Genomic DNA, 17492 nt, shown 5'->3' on the forward strand with positions numbered 1-17492 from the left:
TGTGTCCCATGTTGGAACGTTTACAAACCAGGAGTTAGCAGGATGAGGATTAATACTGGTCGTTTTGTCCATGGCTGTCTCACGCTGGCGACTTAGTCCAGTGTTTTGTAGAATTAAATTAGATAAATTGAAATCAGTGAATGTATGTAACCATGTCGGAACCGCAGGCAACTCTTTTTGTTATTAAACTCTGCCCCGATATTAGTTATTTTAGAGACGTGCACAGAACTCAGATTTTAACTGGAACAATGGAAGCGTGGAAGAATAAACACCGGACGTCACTGCTGTGGTGTTTGCTCTGAAAGGAGAATTTTTAGAAAGAAAACCTTCATTAACTGTTACTAGGATCTGTTATCATTGTTGACATACTGTAGGACCTTCACAGGTTTAAGAGGGTTCATGGTGGTTATTGTAAAATATGCAGTTTTTCACAGGTGTTGTTTCCTTATCTTAAAGGCAAAAAGGCTCATTGGAATAAAAAAAAATCCCAAAATAGACTTAGACACAGAGCAGACACTTTGCTCTTCTATCTGAGTTAATGAATGAGCTGACAAACTAATGTAACGCTGGTGGAAGTTATTTCATTCAGATAGTTAAGACTAGACTATTACCATTCACTTACTGCTGTTCACTTAACACCGTCTTGCTGTCTTTTCCTCCCTTCCTCATTTTCTTTCAATTTTTCTTTCCCTTTTCACTTTCAGAGAGAACTTCTTCTTTTTGAACCGTGTGCCAGTGTCTTAACTACCTCAGTGTTCAGAGTTGTGTCAGGTGGCCCTTTCTGACATTTTGACATGTCAGCCCTTGGGGGAAAGGCCTGGGCCTCCAAACAGTTGCATCATGCCTTGGTTGTTGACACGCTGCACCCCAGCGAGTGTTCATTGCATAAAGGGAGTGTTCACACTTGCACTTCGAGCGGACTACTTGCTTTAGTATCATTTTGAATACCAGAAACAAACAAGGGCAAAGAAAAATCATCAGCTAATTAGAAAAAGAAAAGCGACTTTATTAATGACTCAGTCACATAGAAATTAGAGAGATGCTTCACAACCTGATAAATAATAATAATCATCACACATAATTGCTGTGCAACAGTCCAAAAAATCTTGGACACTGTTTTCCCCACTATTTTTGTATTCTGTACATGCTTACACCATTTTCTATTTTCATACCATAGATATTACAAAGTGTCACCAGTCTCTATATACTATAAAGAGTGTTAAGACTATTATTAGCTCAGCCTGAATATAACTCAGGCGATGTGGAGGATGTATGATAAACATAAAGCTAAGAGAGAACAATAGCAGGAAGTGGAAGTTATTTCTGATAGCTGTATTTCACTTCCGTACTGCGCAAGTCGCGATCGCGTCACACCGACACAGCGATACTGGGAACTCTGGTATCGATCCGATACCAAGTAAATACTGGGCCAGTATCGCCGATACCGACGCGTTTTCTTGAAACGTCATGATCATAGAGTAACTTCGTAATTTTGCCTTTACTTAGTTGATTATGATAAAATAATGGACAAATATTTAGGGAAATAAATCTGTTTTTATTAACTAATTACAATATAAAACAATTTAACAGTGTACAATTCCCCTCTTACTACAAAAGGAACAATGTAACAAAATTGTAAATATGACAATGTCAACAACACGACAACAATGGAAAATAAAGCCACTAACAAACTCAGTTAAGCAAAGTAAGTAAAAAAAAGCAACAATGTAATAATAAATATATAAAAAAAATTTAAATGTTGGCTCATTAATTTTCCACCACAGAAGGAGTCAGCATCCCGTCAAGTTGTCTTCTCTTCCGAGTACCGATGCATTTCAGCATCAGTTCCAGCTGTGTGATGCTGCTGTGATGCTAGGATGTGAGTGTCAAACCCATTTACCTTTTACTACAGGTGTGGATGGAGAGAGAGAGGCTACGCACGCATGAACTCTGCGACGAGTGATTTGCAGGACGCATAGAAGAGAAACGTATAATGTAACAAAAGTCTCGATCCGATACAGATACTGGCCTTGGTATCGATACCACATATGTTTATATCGATACGCCCAGCCCTGCGCGCTCCCAGTGCCTCACACGAGCACGAGCCCCCTCAGCCGAGTACCCTCCACACATCCAAAGCAGCGGAGCCCGAGAACCAGGAAGTGAAAGTATACACATGGAGGGTGTGTCTGTCCCTGCCACTGTATGTTTTATTTTTTAAAACAAGGTCCTCGGCGGATAAATAAATGGGGGACTCGGCGAGGACCAAGCGGCGGGAGCAGCTGAAGCGCTGGGCCGGCTCCTGCACCGACAAGGCGTCGGACGTACCCAGGCGGAGACGGCGGGGCGATGCCGGGGACGGCGCAGGGGAACCCGAGGCCGAGCTCAACGAGCCGCCGAAGGACCTCGTCTCCGGGGACAGAGAAGAGAACAGTCCCACATTCGGGCGACGGTAAGAGTTCATGTCCTGTCAGAGTTGAACGCCGACCTGCTAGCATAGATAGCTTAGGCAGCTGATGCTATGCTAACGGAGGAATGTTGTGCGTGGGTGGACAAAATACTACTAACAACATACAATAAATTACAGGCCAGCTGCTAAGTTAAGAAAGACGTCGCTGAGAAACGTGTCCACTGTGAATTTCGTTCTTTTTACGGTTGTTTCTTAGGTCAGAATTCACTGTGTTAGCTTGCTAGCTAGCTAGCTAGCACAGCGTCTCAGTTTGGTGGGGGTCTTCTTCTCCACTATTTTTTCAGATTCAGAAGACTTCATTTGTTCCAGGGGGCAATTACGGGCACACAGAGCAGGCAACAACACACAAAACTCAGATAAAAATCAAGTAACATAGAATAGACAAACTGTAATAAACATATACATAGAACAAATGAAAAAATACACCTGGTGATGAGTAGTCACTGCTGGTCTGTGCTTACTCTAAACTCATCTTCTCTACTGTATTTAATATGATTTATCAGAATGTATTTACAGTCCTCAGACCTGTAATACAGGCAGTAAACGTTTATTTTTAGCGTGAATGATGTGCCTTTGCATATTGACATCCAGTTTACTATGGCAGTCTGTTAGCTCTCTGCCACATATTAGTTCGTAAATATTGATAACGAGTGAGTATGTTCACTTACACACTCTCCAACACATTAAAGGCAAATTTCTGTAACGAAACAAAATTGTACGGCTTCAAAAATGGCCATAGATGAGGTCACTGTAAACAAACCAACTTTTACAAAGGAGATAAAACTCCAATTATCAAAGGTGGGGTTTGAAAAAGGTGTCTTCATTTGAAAGTAATGCTTAAAGTATTTTTGATTTATTTAAAAATGTATAAATGCCATTTCCAACATCCTCCCACGGCACAACGTTAGATAAGACTATGACAACATTTTGGATTTAAAAAGTATGATGACAGAGGAGAAATATTCAAAACCTGAGTGTTGTGAAAATCACTTTTTTAACTAGCTGAAATATTTCATATTGATGATGAATTGACTCAGGTGTTGAAATGGAACCGAAATCGGTGGCAATAGCCGGTCCCGCTCCCTGTTCATCCATGAATCTTAACTAGCTTATTTCTATCCTTAGAGCTAAAGCTCCCTCCATAAAGTATTTAAAATACATCATACGATTACTCTGGTTGACGTCTTTGGTCCATGATGGTTTTTTCTTTAAGCTGGATAACGGTTCCATCATCTACCCAGTGAAATGATGCAGCGGTTTCCTCTGTCTGTAGGAAACGGGTGAGGTTTGACAGGGCTGCTGAGTTCCTGGCTGCCTGTGCCAGTGGAGACACGGAGGAGGCCCAGGTGATGCTGGAGGAGGCCAGAGAATCTAAACTGAGGAATGGAGACGACGTGGTTGAAATTATAAATTGCTCCAACGCGGACGGAATTACAGCCCTACACCAGGTGACCAATGCCCCCCCCCCACCTGCGCTTTCATTGGGAGCACTGAGCTTACGAACTGACATTTTAACAAATCCTTTTCTTTCTTCTGCATAGTCTTGTATCGACGGCAGCATCGAAATTGTGATCTTCCTGTTGGAGCGCGGTGCCAGCGTGAACCAGGTTGACAGTGAGGGATGGACGCCGCTGCATGTCGCCGCCTCCTGCGGCTACCGAGACATTGCAGAGTGTGTAATATATGCTTTAAAAGTTTGCGTCACATCTGTGCAGTAGAGTAATCTTTTCCACTTGTAGGATGTCAGAATGCAGCGTGGGTGCCAGAGTATTTCTGCATTCAACAATACTAACATTGTTGTGTGTTTGGCAGGACAACAAGTCAGCTAAAGCATGAGTGGGCTGGCTTGGCGCACACACGCATGCAGCTCAAAAGATTTAAAAAATTGATGCACTTTAATTTTGTATAGTCTCAGTAAATTACAGCTTTTTTTTAAAAAATCTCATCTTGAATGTGTCTGCATCCCAAATACTGATAATGTGAGAGGATTTTTAGTTCCTTCTGGAATAAAATGTTTATCCCTGTTTGTTTTTTTGTTAGATACCTTCTGCAGAAGGGTGCATCTCTTACTGCTGTGAACTGTGACGGTGATGTTCCTCTGGACATTGCCCTGGATGAGGCCACTGAGTCCCTTCTTCAGGAATACACTCAGAGACAGGGTGAGAGATTTTTCTTTGACTAGAACCGGTCTCATCATTTTTGTTTTTGTGCAGTTGGGACCAAATTAGAAATGCTAAATCGTGGGCATGTAGCTAAAACGTTTATATCCATCACTGCAAATTCAGCTAAATGCTTTACGGTTAGCCACAGGCTAATCCATGCATTACCCTAAAATAACATCTAAATGAATTACTATTCATAGCAAATGCCTGAGCCAACACTTACACATACGCCTTAACCTTATATACATGACAGAAAATAAGGAAAACATAAAAGGCCTCCTTTAAGAACACCTTTAGACCTGACTGCCATTATTAGCCAAAGAGACTGTGTGTACCTCCTGGTGTGGACACGGATGAATGAAGGGACGTTTGTGTTTGTCTAGGTGTGGATTTAGAGGCAGCTAAGCGGCTTGAGGAAGAACAGATCATGACAGACGCCCGGACCTGGCTGACTGAAGGCCCTCCCGCCGATGTACGACACCCAAAGAACGGAGCTACTCCGCTGCACGTGGCTGCAGCTAAAGGCTACCTGGAGGCCCTGAAGTAAACGTTTTTCACTTTAATCAAGGAGAGGGGAGAAATGGGCGATATGGGCTAAAAACATATATCCCAATAAACTTTGCCATTCTGGTGATAACGATGCAAATATTATAATTCCACGCATGTGTTTGACTCGGTCTGTTTCAACATTGAGCGCTCTAAGATGATACTTACCAGCTATATTCAAATGAGCTGCTTAACTACACGTTAAAGTAGGAAGTTGTGGAGGAAACTGCAATGACTAATCAAACGAGTCTGAAATATGAAAACAGCAACATGTCTTCCACCAGGAAAAATGTTGGCCTAATCTCTTGGCTTCTATCTCGCCATCTCTGGCTCTGCTGCTCATACGGAACGGCCTGACTGAACGCGTCAAGTTTTTGTTTGTTTGTTTGCAGTGAGGGGACCAGATTCCTGACGTGAATTCCAGGGACATTTACAGCTAAAAGAATGAAATGTTATCAGGATGAAATGAAGCAACAGGGACAACTATGATTCCATTTCTTTTGACATATTTATTCGTATCTAAACGTGCACGCAACATCTTTTTCTTCTCATTTTCGGGGACGGATTTACCCGGGGGAACAGAAATCGGGGACGTGTGGTCAATTTACCAGAGGATGTGGCTGCTTTCTTTCTCCACACTTATTTGCTGACTCTCGTCAGACTCAGGCTTGTGGTTGTGCTTCAGGTGGTGGAATACATTTGTTGTGTTTCTATCCTTAGCCATCGTCTTTTTTTGTAAACCTTGCATATGGGACAAGTTTGTTCCACATCCACATTATGAAATCTGAACCGGTTCCGTTTTATTGATGAGGTTCTTCGTTTAGCCACAGACGAGATACAACTGCGAGGACGTCACCAACTTGCGTTTGTCACATTTATCTCAAATTCGCGTACGATAAGCCGTCGCCCACTTCTGTTCGTCAGAATACCAGGCTGTTATCTGTGTTTTGATTCGCATCGTCTCACGCGGCTCTCGTGCTCTGTTGTCGTCGTCCCTTCTGCTGCTCCAGGATGCTGTGTCAGTGCGGGTTGGACGTGTCAGCTGTGGACTTTGACGGCTGGACGCCTCTCCACGCCGCAGCGCACTGGGGTCAGGAGGAGGCCTGCCGCATTCTGGCCGAACAGCTGTGCAACATGGAGGCTCGCAGCAATGCGGTGAGGCCCAGGGGAACGTGGAAAACATCAATAACCCTCTCGCGTGATGCATCTTTCCTTCAATGTGATGTTTTGTTTTCGTCTTGTTGATCTTGGCAGGGTCAGACGCCGTTTGATGTAGCCGATGAAAGCGTGGAAGAGCTCCTGGAGGAGTTATCGCAGAAACAAGCCAATGTGAGCGAGGGATTTGTCTCATTGAATGAATTTGGAACGTCTTTGTTTCTTAATCCTGTCTCTTCCTGTTTCTCAGTGGCGCAATGAGCGGTCAATATCAGAATGGCAAAACCAACAAGGCCCCAACGCTGCGAACACACAAAACAAGCGGCGAAGGTTAATATGCAGAAATACATACGTTCTATGTAATTATTTCTTCAACGGTTGAAAGACAACGTGTCCATCATTGTCAACGTCTGCCTCTGTTTCTCGCTTTTAGGACGTCGGTGTGTAGGATGAGCAGTAAAGACAAGATGACGGTGCAGGATCAGTCAAAGGAGAGGGGCGTGTCAGGAGGCCTGGAGCTGAGCGAGGAGAAAGAGAGCAGCCCCGGTAAGTTAGTTCATCTGCATTCAGTGGTTAATGTAAATGTGTCATTGAGCCGATTGGACAAAAACAAATAAGTGAAACGTTGGTTCTCAATCTTCAGAAAGCTCCGTAGTGTCCAGTCCAGACACGGAGAGCGTGACCACATCTACAGTCAGTCCTGCAGACAAGGTAAAAGTCCACGATGTCACACAGTGGCTTTCTTTCTCTTTGGGGTTTTCAGGGTAGGAAAACTCACTGATGCAGTAAAAGATGCTTTTGGTTGTCGATGACAAACTAAGACAAATGTATTTCATCACTGATGAAAATTTCTGACATATTTAGGTTTTTCTGCAACTGTCAGGGCATCTGTAACATAACATTATGACGTCTGTGAATAGCCCTGATTATAATGTGTTATATTAGGCAGCATGTGAACATTTTCTCCTTAAAGTCACTGTTAGACGCAGGATAGATGGACAGGTTGAATTAGTAGTTTGGCTTATTGGTGTGTACAGAAAAGAAGCTTTGAACGAGGAAGAACAATATAATTACTGTTACGTAAGGAGAAAAAACATCAGCGCCAACGCATTATGTAGAATTTGTCTGCGCTCCCAACTAGGGATGTCACGATTAGTTTTCCTTAGTACGAATATTGTCAGAGAGAATTTATCACGATTATTATGCGTTGATTTCACAAATCTATTCATATGTAAAATCACATGAACGCTCCTTCAAGGTCTTAAAGTTTCCTTTATTTCTATCTTTTGATGCCAAAATATAATTATATTACTAATTATATGATCCGATATTTGTATTTGTACACACATAAACCTGAACCAGAAAGAAAACCGCTCGATGAAACGTCGTATAATTTAACGTGTGGCAGTGTCAACGTGTCAACAGACCAGTATGTCGCGAGAACGTCAGCGATCAGAAGAGGAGATAATAAACAGGAACGGACATGTGGTGTTAAACTTCTCGGCCGCAATATCCTCGGTCTTTATTGATGAACCGAGCGCCGTCCAACGTATGGAGACACTTGAGTTTAAAAAGTGACTGTAACCGGAAGATTAAGAACCACAAAGAGTAGATACTGAGCAAGATGGTTGTCTGTTGTTTACCTTGGTGCTAGTACCCGAGAGACGAGCTGGAGACATCCGGCAGTGCTGTATTTACGTCAATAAAAAAATTTGAAGGGGCGGTGACTAGGATTCAGGAATGGCGACCCGTCGCTCCTAAATTAATGTAGAGGAAACACTGCGTGGGTGTTGTGTAACTTTGTTTTCGTTCTGCTTGAGTTGCCCTTAACTATGATTCCAATATCATAGTTATATTTTCAGACGGTATTCAGGAAACGTTGCCATCGATTAATTGCAGCGCTTAATACCGCGATTAATCGTGAAATCGAGTAATCGTGACATCCCTTACTCCCAACACTCGAGCAGAGGTTTAGCACAAAACCCATGCGTCCGTCTGCCTTTTTGTTCTACTCTCTCGTGTCGTCCAGACACCAGAGGAGAAGCAGGAGGAGGAGGAGGAGGAGCAGGACAAGGCGAACCGCACTGCCAGAGTCCAGCCCACTCCTCAGACGAGAGACACGGCAGCCGAGAGCCCCAACACTCCCAACGCCGACAGGCGCAAGTAAGAAACGGGAATCAGGGACACCTTATTTACTTTATACATAACTTTTCTGTAGACATAAACATGTTTTGCGCTTTTTTTATCATTATTATTATTAAATGGTCATGCACATAACATAATAAATAATTGTTCTTTAGGTTCCAGGCTCCGGTCAGAGATGAGGAATCAGAGTCTCAGAGGAAAGCGCGCTCGCGGCTGTTGCGTCAGTCCCGACGCTCCACACAGGTACTTCTTACCCAACAGTCCTGCATGAAATCCCTCTCTATGAATGTTCACTTTATGTTGAAACAGCATCAGAAAGGTGGTGATTCAGCTGAATGATCACTTCACAGGAAGTTTGAGTTATGACACCCACTGACTGAAATGGTGAAACATGTGTCAGTACAACAGAATGCGATTAAATAGCACAATAAAATAGAAGCACGGTCGAGTTCAGTGCATTAGTGTCTATAATGAACTATTTCCCTTCTCTTGTGCAATTCATGTGTGAGCAGAGAGCTGATGTTTGACCATCAGTTAAACCTAAATACATTTCCTTTGCTAAAGATTTAACTTCCTGTTTGTTTTTTACAGCTCTAGTTTAAACTAAACACATTTCTACCATCATCCATGTAATTTAACAGAACTGTTCTGTCTGTAGCCTCCAATTACTAAAGCGTTGTGTGGTTGCATCTTGTTTCTCCTGCAGCCTGGGAATCAGTCAGACCCCTAAACCCAAACACTTGTTACTTCTCTGTCTCTCACTTTAACACTCTGTGTAACGTGTGTGTGTGAAATGAACCTGCCGCCCTGTTCTGAGTGGTTTTGATTTGGCCGATTGCTCGCAGGGTGTGACGCTGACAGACCTCAAAGAGGCAGAGAAGAGCGTGGGCAAGGTCGATCCTCCGGCTCGTAACATCCAGCCCGTCAGCCCCATCGTCACCGTGACGCCGGCTGAAAGAGGTGAGTGACGATGCAGTGACTGTCTGAACACCTGAACACTTTCACTGGTAAATGCAGCTCATTAATTAGTGAGTGATGACGAATTTTACATCGAACTGATTTGTCCGTCGTCGTAAACGTTTAGTCCAACTTTTTTCTCATAATAACAAATTTAAGCATGAAATCCGTGAATAAAGAGCTAATTTCCAACTTTAACAAAACCCTTTGGCTTCAGGCTCTTTTAATTATTTTCGTCTGTTCATTAAGCAAATGTAAACACTAGGAACCACATAAGTTCTTATAGTCTGTATTTGTACTATTGCTTTTTGTATTCAGTATATGTTTTAAAGCCTGTAAATTAGCTCATGCTAGACGACTTGTATGCGTCGCATTTTCCATTTCTTTGTGGCAATGCTCTATGTATTGTCCCTGTTAAATAAACATTTAAAATAAGTAAATAAATAAATAGTTGGTTCCCTTAAGAGTGCTGACAGTTTATTGTCCAGCTCCAGAATATCTGCAGTAACCACTGAAGACGAGCGTTATATTAATAAGAGGTCGCTTCATGTCTGACTTTTTGCCGCTGCGCTTCTAGGTGGAGTCACAGTTCAGCCACAGTTCACTTCAACACAACAAAGTCTAAGATAAGCTGAGATAATCTTTTAATTTTTCCCACAGTGGAAGAAAAAAATGTGCAGCGCAGAGAGGGGGCACTGACACTAACTCCAAGACCACAGCTGATTTTATTTATTTATTTTCTGGTGTCGCCTTGTGTTCGGCTTAAAAATGACATGATTCAAGTTTTCATTCGAAATGTGTCGATTCATGAAATCCTCGGCGTTTTAAATATTGCCGCCTGCTCCTGATGAGAGGAAGCAGGAAATCTCAGTGGGGCCTCATGAGAGCGTTTCTGCACGAGTAGAGTTGTGACACAGTGCAGCAAGACGCACAACACGGAGCACAGTCGGGCCCGAAAGCTCATATGTGGCAACATTTTGAATTTAACTGAGTGTGACAACAGAGAAGAGCTGCTTAACAGCTCAGACTATCGCAACACCGTTAATAAACTACTGAATCCCAGTTCCTTTTTTTTGTTCTTTCAGTATTAGTTTTGTTAAAATTTCTTTCAAAACTAACTAGAGATGTTTCTAAATGAAGTCTCTTCTGGACTCTCCCTTCTGTTTACCACTGTACAGAACTACGAGGTAGAGGGTGAAGCACATTTAGGGCGGGGTCCTTTCCTGGACAGTTGTGTCAAAGGAAATGATGTTTTCTCACATGCTCTGAGGGTCACCGCCGCTCAGGGCGGATCGACCGAGCGGCCACCGCGCACTTCCACCCGGCGGCTTGCGCTCATCATCTGTCGTCTTATTTTTGTCACCCGGTCCCACACTCCACCCTTGTTTTTCGTGTTGCGGCGTTTCCCCCTTTTTGTATATAGCTCGCTGTCATCATGTGGTTAATTAGCCTGTTCACTCAGCAGCGTCTGTGGTCTCAGCCTCTGCAGCCGTTTCAGAGCAGCTCATTTGAAACCGATGCCATTTTCACCTATTTTAGCGTTGATGTGTATTTACGCAAAAAACGTACACTTTTCATTCTCGTAAATGCAAACAACAACACAGATGTGTGTCGCTCTTCGTTGAGTCGCCACAGAAGCCGAGGATGTTCCAGATGTTTGACTCGACTAAAAAATAAATAAATAAAAAGTGACAGATTGATCCTCCTTTAAAAGATCAGTTTAGTGAGACTGGTTTCAGATGATTAGCGTCGCACAACGAGAACCATCCAGTGTGGCAGCGTTTGGGTTTTGTGCGACCGTTGCCGCGTTTCCATTACACCAAGAAATGCACAAAACCTAATGACGGTTTATGGAAAAACTGGCTAAACTTTCACGCTCTCATGTGGAGGTTTTGCTGATGTTTCTATGTAAAAGCGTTTCGCAAAAGTGCAAATGTGACCACGTGTTTTTGCGCTTCGCCAACACCGGAGATGACTCGGGGGGTCATGTGACCAGTTTATCCGAAGTCCATCTTCCTCAAAATGAAGCCTTCACACATACAGACAGTGGTCGCTCACGATGAGGGTTTAATAGAATATGTGGTTTGATATCATGAGACTCGGTTACATCTCATTCGCAAAAACACCTTTCAATAGAAACGCGCACAAAATTTAGAAATCGTTTTCATTTCACGGAAAAAATTGTAATGGAAACGCAGCTAGAGAAGAACCGGACGTCTGCAAAATCACATGGCAACAATCGTCGATGTCTCTCATGATTCAAGTGTCTCAGTTTGTATATTTAGAAAGCGACGCCCACATCATGAGCCGCTCCCTTGTGTTTCAGATACAGACCCGGTGAAGCAGGGCGAGTCGGACGGGGGCCAGAGCCTGGGCCCGAAGGAAAGGAGGAAAAGGAGGGAAAGACGCTCCACTGGCATCGTTCAGCTCGGAGGAGAAGTAAGAAGCACCTTGAACTCTGCCCTCTGCTTTTAAAACAATCATCATTTGACCGCAGTGTGTCCACATGAGGAGTTCCTTCCTCTGTCCGTGTTTGATTCACACATTTGTTCCGTTTTTCTCACGGAACCAGTTTTCACCTGTGCGGCTCCCGGGGGTTTGGGGGGTTTGGGGGGTTTAGGTCCTGGCTCAGGGCTCCTCAGCTCCTCAGTCATGGATGAAGAGAAACCACGGCTTCCTCTAACTTTTAGCTGCTTTCAACATGAGATTCATTCTTCACTTTCTGCTGCAGCGTGTTGAGTACTGGAAGTAAGGGAGAGGACACACGAACCAGTTCCTCTTTGTTGTGATGTAACTGGAAAAGGTGATAAACACTTTTTTTAAAGAAAGGGGAAGTCTTGGTGAGAGTTAAAAGAATTTCACATGAATACATGAATAAATCAGTCTATATTCTTCAGCGGTACAACGTGAAGCCTGACTCACAGTGAAGCCTTTGTTTTTAAGGAGCGAGCAGCAGCTGTTGTGTTTTACACTTGAGCAGAAGTTGTGTGATGCTAACCTGGAGCAGCAGGACTCGGCGCTTGTCGCGTTTCTGCTGGAGATTTGAATCCCTCTGATTACGAGTGGATGGTCCTCAAACTAATCAGAGACGTTCACTTACAGTTATTTATAGCTTCTCCTCTGTCCTTGTGGACTTGAGGCGTCATCGTCCTCTGTTCAAGTACGGCTCCATTTCAGAGTTCGCTCAAAATGCCCGGATGTCTTCTTTCCCCGTCTGTTTTAACGAGGATATCCCAGAATGCATTTCAGTGGCATCAAGTATGTGGCGTTACAGTTACAGGATGACTCTTACTGCCGATACTTCAGAGTTAAACTTGTACACGTGTCTGTTGTTATTGGGGGTTTGGTGTCGCCAGTTTACAAAGTAGGATCAGATCAATTAGAGATGTTTTTACTAATTAATGTGACCGGTACCAGAGATTTGTGGTGTGTCCACAATATCGAACGGCGTGTTTCATAAGGCTTTGGTTGTTGCCGTCTCTGCAGGTCGAACGTGGAGTCAGTAAACGATGAGTATTGGTCTGATTCTCGTTACACATGTTTTTTTTCTCCCCAGAACGATGAGGAAGCACATCTGGATGACTCAAACAGAAACATCTCTTCCTAGTAAGTCTCACTGTCTGATAACCTTTAACTCAGATGAGATGTTGAAGTGCTGCTGTGTTTTCTTTGCTCAGAGCTCGTCTGCTCGACAAACATGTATCAGAAACTATATCAGCTGTATATTTGATTGGGTGTAATATAAAACATGCGCCCTCATGTTCATTTTTCATTTCTCACTCTATAATAATCACATGTTCTCCAGGATAAAATAAAAACCTTGATGTTTATAAGTTGATGAGAGTATTTCCACCTTTACGTGGAGCAGACACATTCAAACATGGCTTCAGGTGTTGAGACGTTTCTTGTGTGTGTGTCCTGCAGTGGGAGTGAACTGGAAGACTCGTCTGGTGACTACAGAACGGTACGTGTGTCTCTGACCTCCTGAAGAGACGGATGACGTCCAACAGGCTCTAAGACTTTATTGATCCACGCGGGGAAGTTGCTTGGTTACAGTAATTTGGCTGCACAAATAAATTAAAAAAAAATATAGTGTAGAGAACAACAAGTAAAAAGAAAGATAAAATAAGACTGAACTAAAATAAGAATACACAGTTAGTTACAAAGAATAGAGACGGCAGTAAATATAGATCATATACAGGAAGGATTAATAACATGAACAGCAGAGTTTTACAGGTGTTTTACAGCTGAAATACCAACAAAGCTCTTTCCACATATGAAGCTTTTTATTTTTAGTCTTTAGCTTGTTTCTTTACAGGGAGTTTCCAAGTCAAGTTGAGTCAAAGTTTATTTTTTGCTTTTGATAACGAGCTCGGCTGAACCAGAGTGCTGCACGATGCACTAAATAAAACAGTAATGGAATAAACATGAGCACCGTTTTAAAAGCAAAAATAAAAACAATAAAAAGAGTAAAAGAGACGATGGGCAATAAAAGATAAAGAATAAAAAGTATAACATGCTTCCAGAGTGACCCCAGTATCTGTATCTGTATCTTTATCGACAGATGAAGAGATTATATCTCATCTTATATCACATCAAATAATATTCTAGTCCCGTCTCTTTCACAGAAAAGGGTTTTAACTCATCCACCCGACACCTTTGCCACAGAATCAAAATATAGTCTCTGAATGAGTCACACTGTTACAGGAACACAGTCACATTGGACCCCGGTCCCGCCTAAAAGGTTCGTTCGCTCGTTGAACTTTCGTCCTCGGCTGACGGCTTGTCTCGCGTGTCTCCCCCCAGCTGTACTTCAAGGTACTGCAGGACAACCTGTCTCTGAAGGACAAGCTGCAGGAGATGGAGCTGCTGCTCAGCCAGAACAAAGTGGAGCTGGAGAGACTGCGACAGGTTCGGCAGGTTTGCTGCTCTCCCTGAACTTTACCTGTGTCTGTGTGTGTCTGTGTGTGTGGTCTCGTTTTTATGACGTCACAGGGGCCAAACCCTGACAGGATAACACACAATATTTAAGTATGAGTATGTTCAGTCCTCTGATAATGAATGTGTTTGTCTGTGTGTCAGAGTCAGGAGGGGGGCACAGACAGACCGGCCCTGCTGGAGCTGGAGAGATTTGTAAGTCTTCTCTTTGTCTGTCGCTGAGAAAATGAAACTCTCTGCATGTCAAATTTATCTTTGCGAGGCGCGATAAACTGTGACCCAGAACGAGTGCAGGTTCTGCACGTTTGTAGGGCACGAAGCCGCGGCGACACTTTGTCACCGTTCTATAACAGGGTGTGAAATGTTGTGCCCTCTCGGCCTCAGGCGAGAAGTTTGATGGGGGCTGTTTTGTCTCACAGGAAAAATTGGCTCTGCAGAGGAAAGCGGTGGAGCTGGAGGACGAGCTCAAGGTACAAGACTCTGAATAATAATAATAATAATAATAATAATAATCAGAATAAAAAGTGTCTCACGTTGCCACAGTCAGAACAGGCTGGTTTCAGTCGGATGTGGAGGAGGAGGTGGAACCTTTGATCTTCAGTTCTATAGAAAGAGCTCATGTCCTAATAACCATGTAAACACTTCCTGGTCGGATGAATCCGTTCTTTCTGGTCATGTTTGTGTCGGTGGCAGCGCTGTTACCGTAGAGACGTCTCAGTCTTCTTCTACTGCTCCATCATTTAGAGAAAAATCCCTTCTTCTTCTTCTTCTTCCCCTTCTTCTTCTTCTTCTTCCCCTTCTTCTTCTTCTTCTTCCCCTTCTTCTTCTTCTCCTTATTCTTCTCCTTCTTCCCCTTCTTCTTCTCCTTCTCCTTCTTCTCCTTCTTCTCCTCATTCTTCTGATCCTTCTCCTTCTTCTTCTCCCCCTTCTTCTCCTTCCTCCTCTTCTTCTTCTTCTTCTTCTCCTTATTCTTCTCCTTCTTCTTCTTCCCCTTCTTCTTTTTCTTCTTCTCCTCTTACACCTTGTTTATGTCATAATTCCTCCAACTTCTTCTCTTCCTCCTTGTTCTCCTTCTTCATATCAACCCGCTTCTGTTCCTCCTCTGCTTGTTCTCTTCCTTCTTTGATCTCCTCCTTCCTCATGTCGTCATCATCACCTTGGGTTTCTAAACCTTTTTCTACTTCTTCACGTCATCCTTCTTCTTCCTTGGTCTCCTCCTCCTCCTCCTCCTCCTCCTTCTTCTTCTTCTCCTCTCAGACATATTTTGATGCTCCACAGCAGCGGAGCCACTTAAGATTAATTACGTTTCATACTATCTGATGTTTTGATGTGAACACTTCCACCTGATGGTAACAGATCAGTGTAGACACACAACCCGAAGCTTAAACATCTGTAATTTGTATTTTGTGTGTGTGTAGGTTCTGGGGGACCTCAGAGCCGACAACCAGAGGCTGAAAGACGAGAACGCCGCCCTCATCCGAGTCATCAGCAAACTCTCAAGATGAACCTGGGAAGAAATGGAAACAAAAAAAAAAACAAAACAAAACAAACAAACACAACCTACACAGAAATATAAAAAGTATTAGTTGTTCGCCACTCAGGCGACGCAAACCGGGACGAGAGGCGCAGCGTCGCACACCTGTTCAACATTCAACAATAACTGGAGCTGCGGAGAGATTTCAGGGGTATTGCCTGTGTCAGGGCCTTTATGTTTTGGCAGATCTACTGTATAACAAGCTGGACTGCACCTCCTGTGGACGGACGGGACGTTCCTGTCCACTTTTATATTTTTATTGTCGTATTTTTTTAACTGGAATATTTTCATGTGCTTCGCTCCAGTGATACTTTGTATAAAATCTGTATTAGGAGACTTAAAGCCATGCACAGTGAGAGCTCACAGTCGTGTTTTTAGATTAGCTTTCTGGTGAAGGGGTGGAGGAATTAAAAAAAAAAAACAAAAAAAAACAAGAAAAAAAATCTTAAATGTGCCAAAAACCCCGCCACAGTTTCTTTTTTTTTTTTTTTTTTTTGGCATGTGCTTTGGGGAAAAAAACTCCCGGTGGTCAGTGTTGCTTCTCAGGACGAGTCTTGAGTCGATGCTTTCTGTTTGTTTTTTTTTTGTTTTTTCGCTGGCTGCTGTAAAAGGTGGACCAAAACATTTTGCATGCTCCTTCTCCTCCCCCGCTCCTCTGAATGTATATTTAACATGTGTATTTATGTCCGGGGACCGTCTGTCCCGACTCGCTCGTGGAGCGTCTCTTCTCCGTCTGCGGAGCTCGCGGTCATGGGGGCTTTTTGTTACAAATGTGAGATCATTTTTTTTTCAGGAGGTTGTAGGAGAAACGCATGCTCTAACATTAGTACTGTAGTCAAGTCTCGCTTCGCAGTTGTTTCACGTCTGAAAGCAGCCCCCCCCCCCGCCCCCCCCCCCCCCCCCTCCCCTCTGAGTTTTAAGTATTCACCCTGTGACGGACGGCTGTTGTTCAGACAGAGGCCAGATGGGTCAACTCTTGAATGTTTACTTCAGTTTTTAAAGAAAAGAGAAAATGCATGTCACATTGTATTTTGATGCCGTGCCTTTTACATTTGTAAGTAATATTTCTATTTTGCTTTGGCAGCGTTCACTGTTGAGTATAAAATACAGTATGGGCATAAATGATTCAGCTTCCCTGTGGTTTTCTTTCTGTTTTTCCACTCAAAATATTTACCAGAATCTAAGGTAGGATCGTCCTTTAAATCTTTGATCCCACTGTGAGAGAGATCTGCAGCGCTATAGTGGAGGAACGGTGCACAAGACGAGGAAAGGTAAGCGATAAATAATGTGAAAACTAAATACGACATGTGGTTCACTGGGAGCAGGACCTGCAGTAACGCTCCTTCACACAGTAACAGTCTGGAGGCTGCTCAGAGCTGTTAGAGCGTCAGGGAGTGGGTGGAACTGGTTTTCCATCTCTGATGGCGGCTTTGTTTCCATCCTCGACTCAGCCACCTCCTCCACAGGCTCCAAAGGCCTAAAACAAACGTGTTAAGTAAATGTTCTGTGAAGGTTCTCGGTCGTCCAGGTCAGTGGTGATTCACAAGGCGTTTGAATGAAGGCAGCTGGACTTGCAGAAAATGTC

At 43.3% G+C, this 17492-nt stretch overlaps 1 protein-coding gene across 2 annotated transcripts; it reads left to right on the forward strand.

The window, feature by feature from the left end:
- The first annotated feature begins 2079 nt into the window (after positions 1-2079).
- Positions 2080-17032, forward strand: ppp1r12c (protein phosphatase 1, regulatory subunit 12C). Of its 2 annotated transcripts, none has more exons than XM_047579434.1 (20): positions 2080-2452; positions 3744-3918; positions 4012-4142; positions 4511-4629; positions 5016-5175; positions 6189-6333; positions 6433-6507; positions 6584-6663; positions 6767-6879; positions 6977-7044; positions 8363-8496; positions 8634-8721; positions 9324-9438; positions 11762-11874; positions 12992-13041; positions 13360-13399; positions 14242-14355; positions 14518-14568; positions 14793-14843; positions 15792-17032. In XM_047579434.1, exons 1-20 carry the CDS (start codon positions 2247-2249, stop codon positions 15876-15878), a joined length of 2115 nt encoding a protein of 704 aa, XP_047435390.1. In that variant the 5' UTR covers positions 2080-2246; the 3' UTR covers positions 15879-17032. The 2 variants fall into 2 exon arrangements, with proteins under 2 accessions (XP_047435390.1, XP_047435391.1); XM_047579435.1 differs by having other exon boundaries at positions 14242-14346.
- The last annotated feature ends 460 nt before the right edge of the window (positions 17033-17492 follow it).

This window comes from Mugil cephalus, chromosome 2 (genome assembly GCF_022458985.1).
Source record: "Mugil cephalus isolate CIBA_MC_2020 chromosome 2, CIBA_Mcephalus_1.1, whole genome shotgun sequence".
Classification (NCBI taxonomy): Eukaryota; Metazoa; Chordata; class Actinopteri; order Mugiliformes; family Mugilidae; genus Mugil; species Mugil cephalus.

Coding starts and splice junctions, on each gene's coding strand:
- ppp1r12c (XM_047579434.1), top strand. CDS start 2,247: ATGGGGGACTCGGCGAGGACCAAGCGGCGGGAGCAGCTGAAGCGCTGG. Junction 2,453..3,743: donor AGTCCCACATTCGGGCGACG/GTAAGAGTTCAT, acceptor CTCTGTCTGTAG/GAAACGGGTGAGGTTTGACA. Junction 7,045..8,362: donor CAGTCAGTCCTGCAGACAAG/GTAAAAGTCCAC, acceptor CGTGTCGTCCAG/ACACCAGAGGAGAAGCAGGA.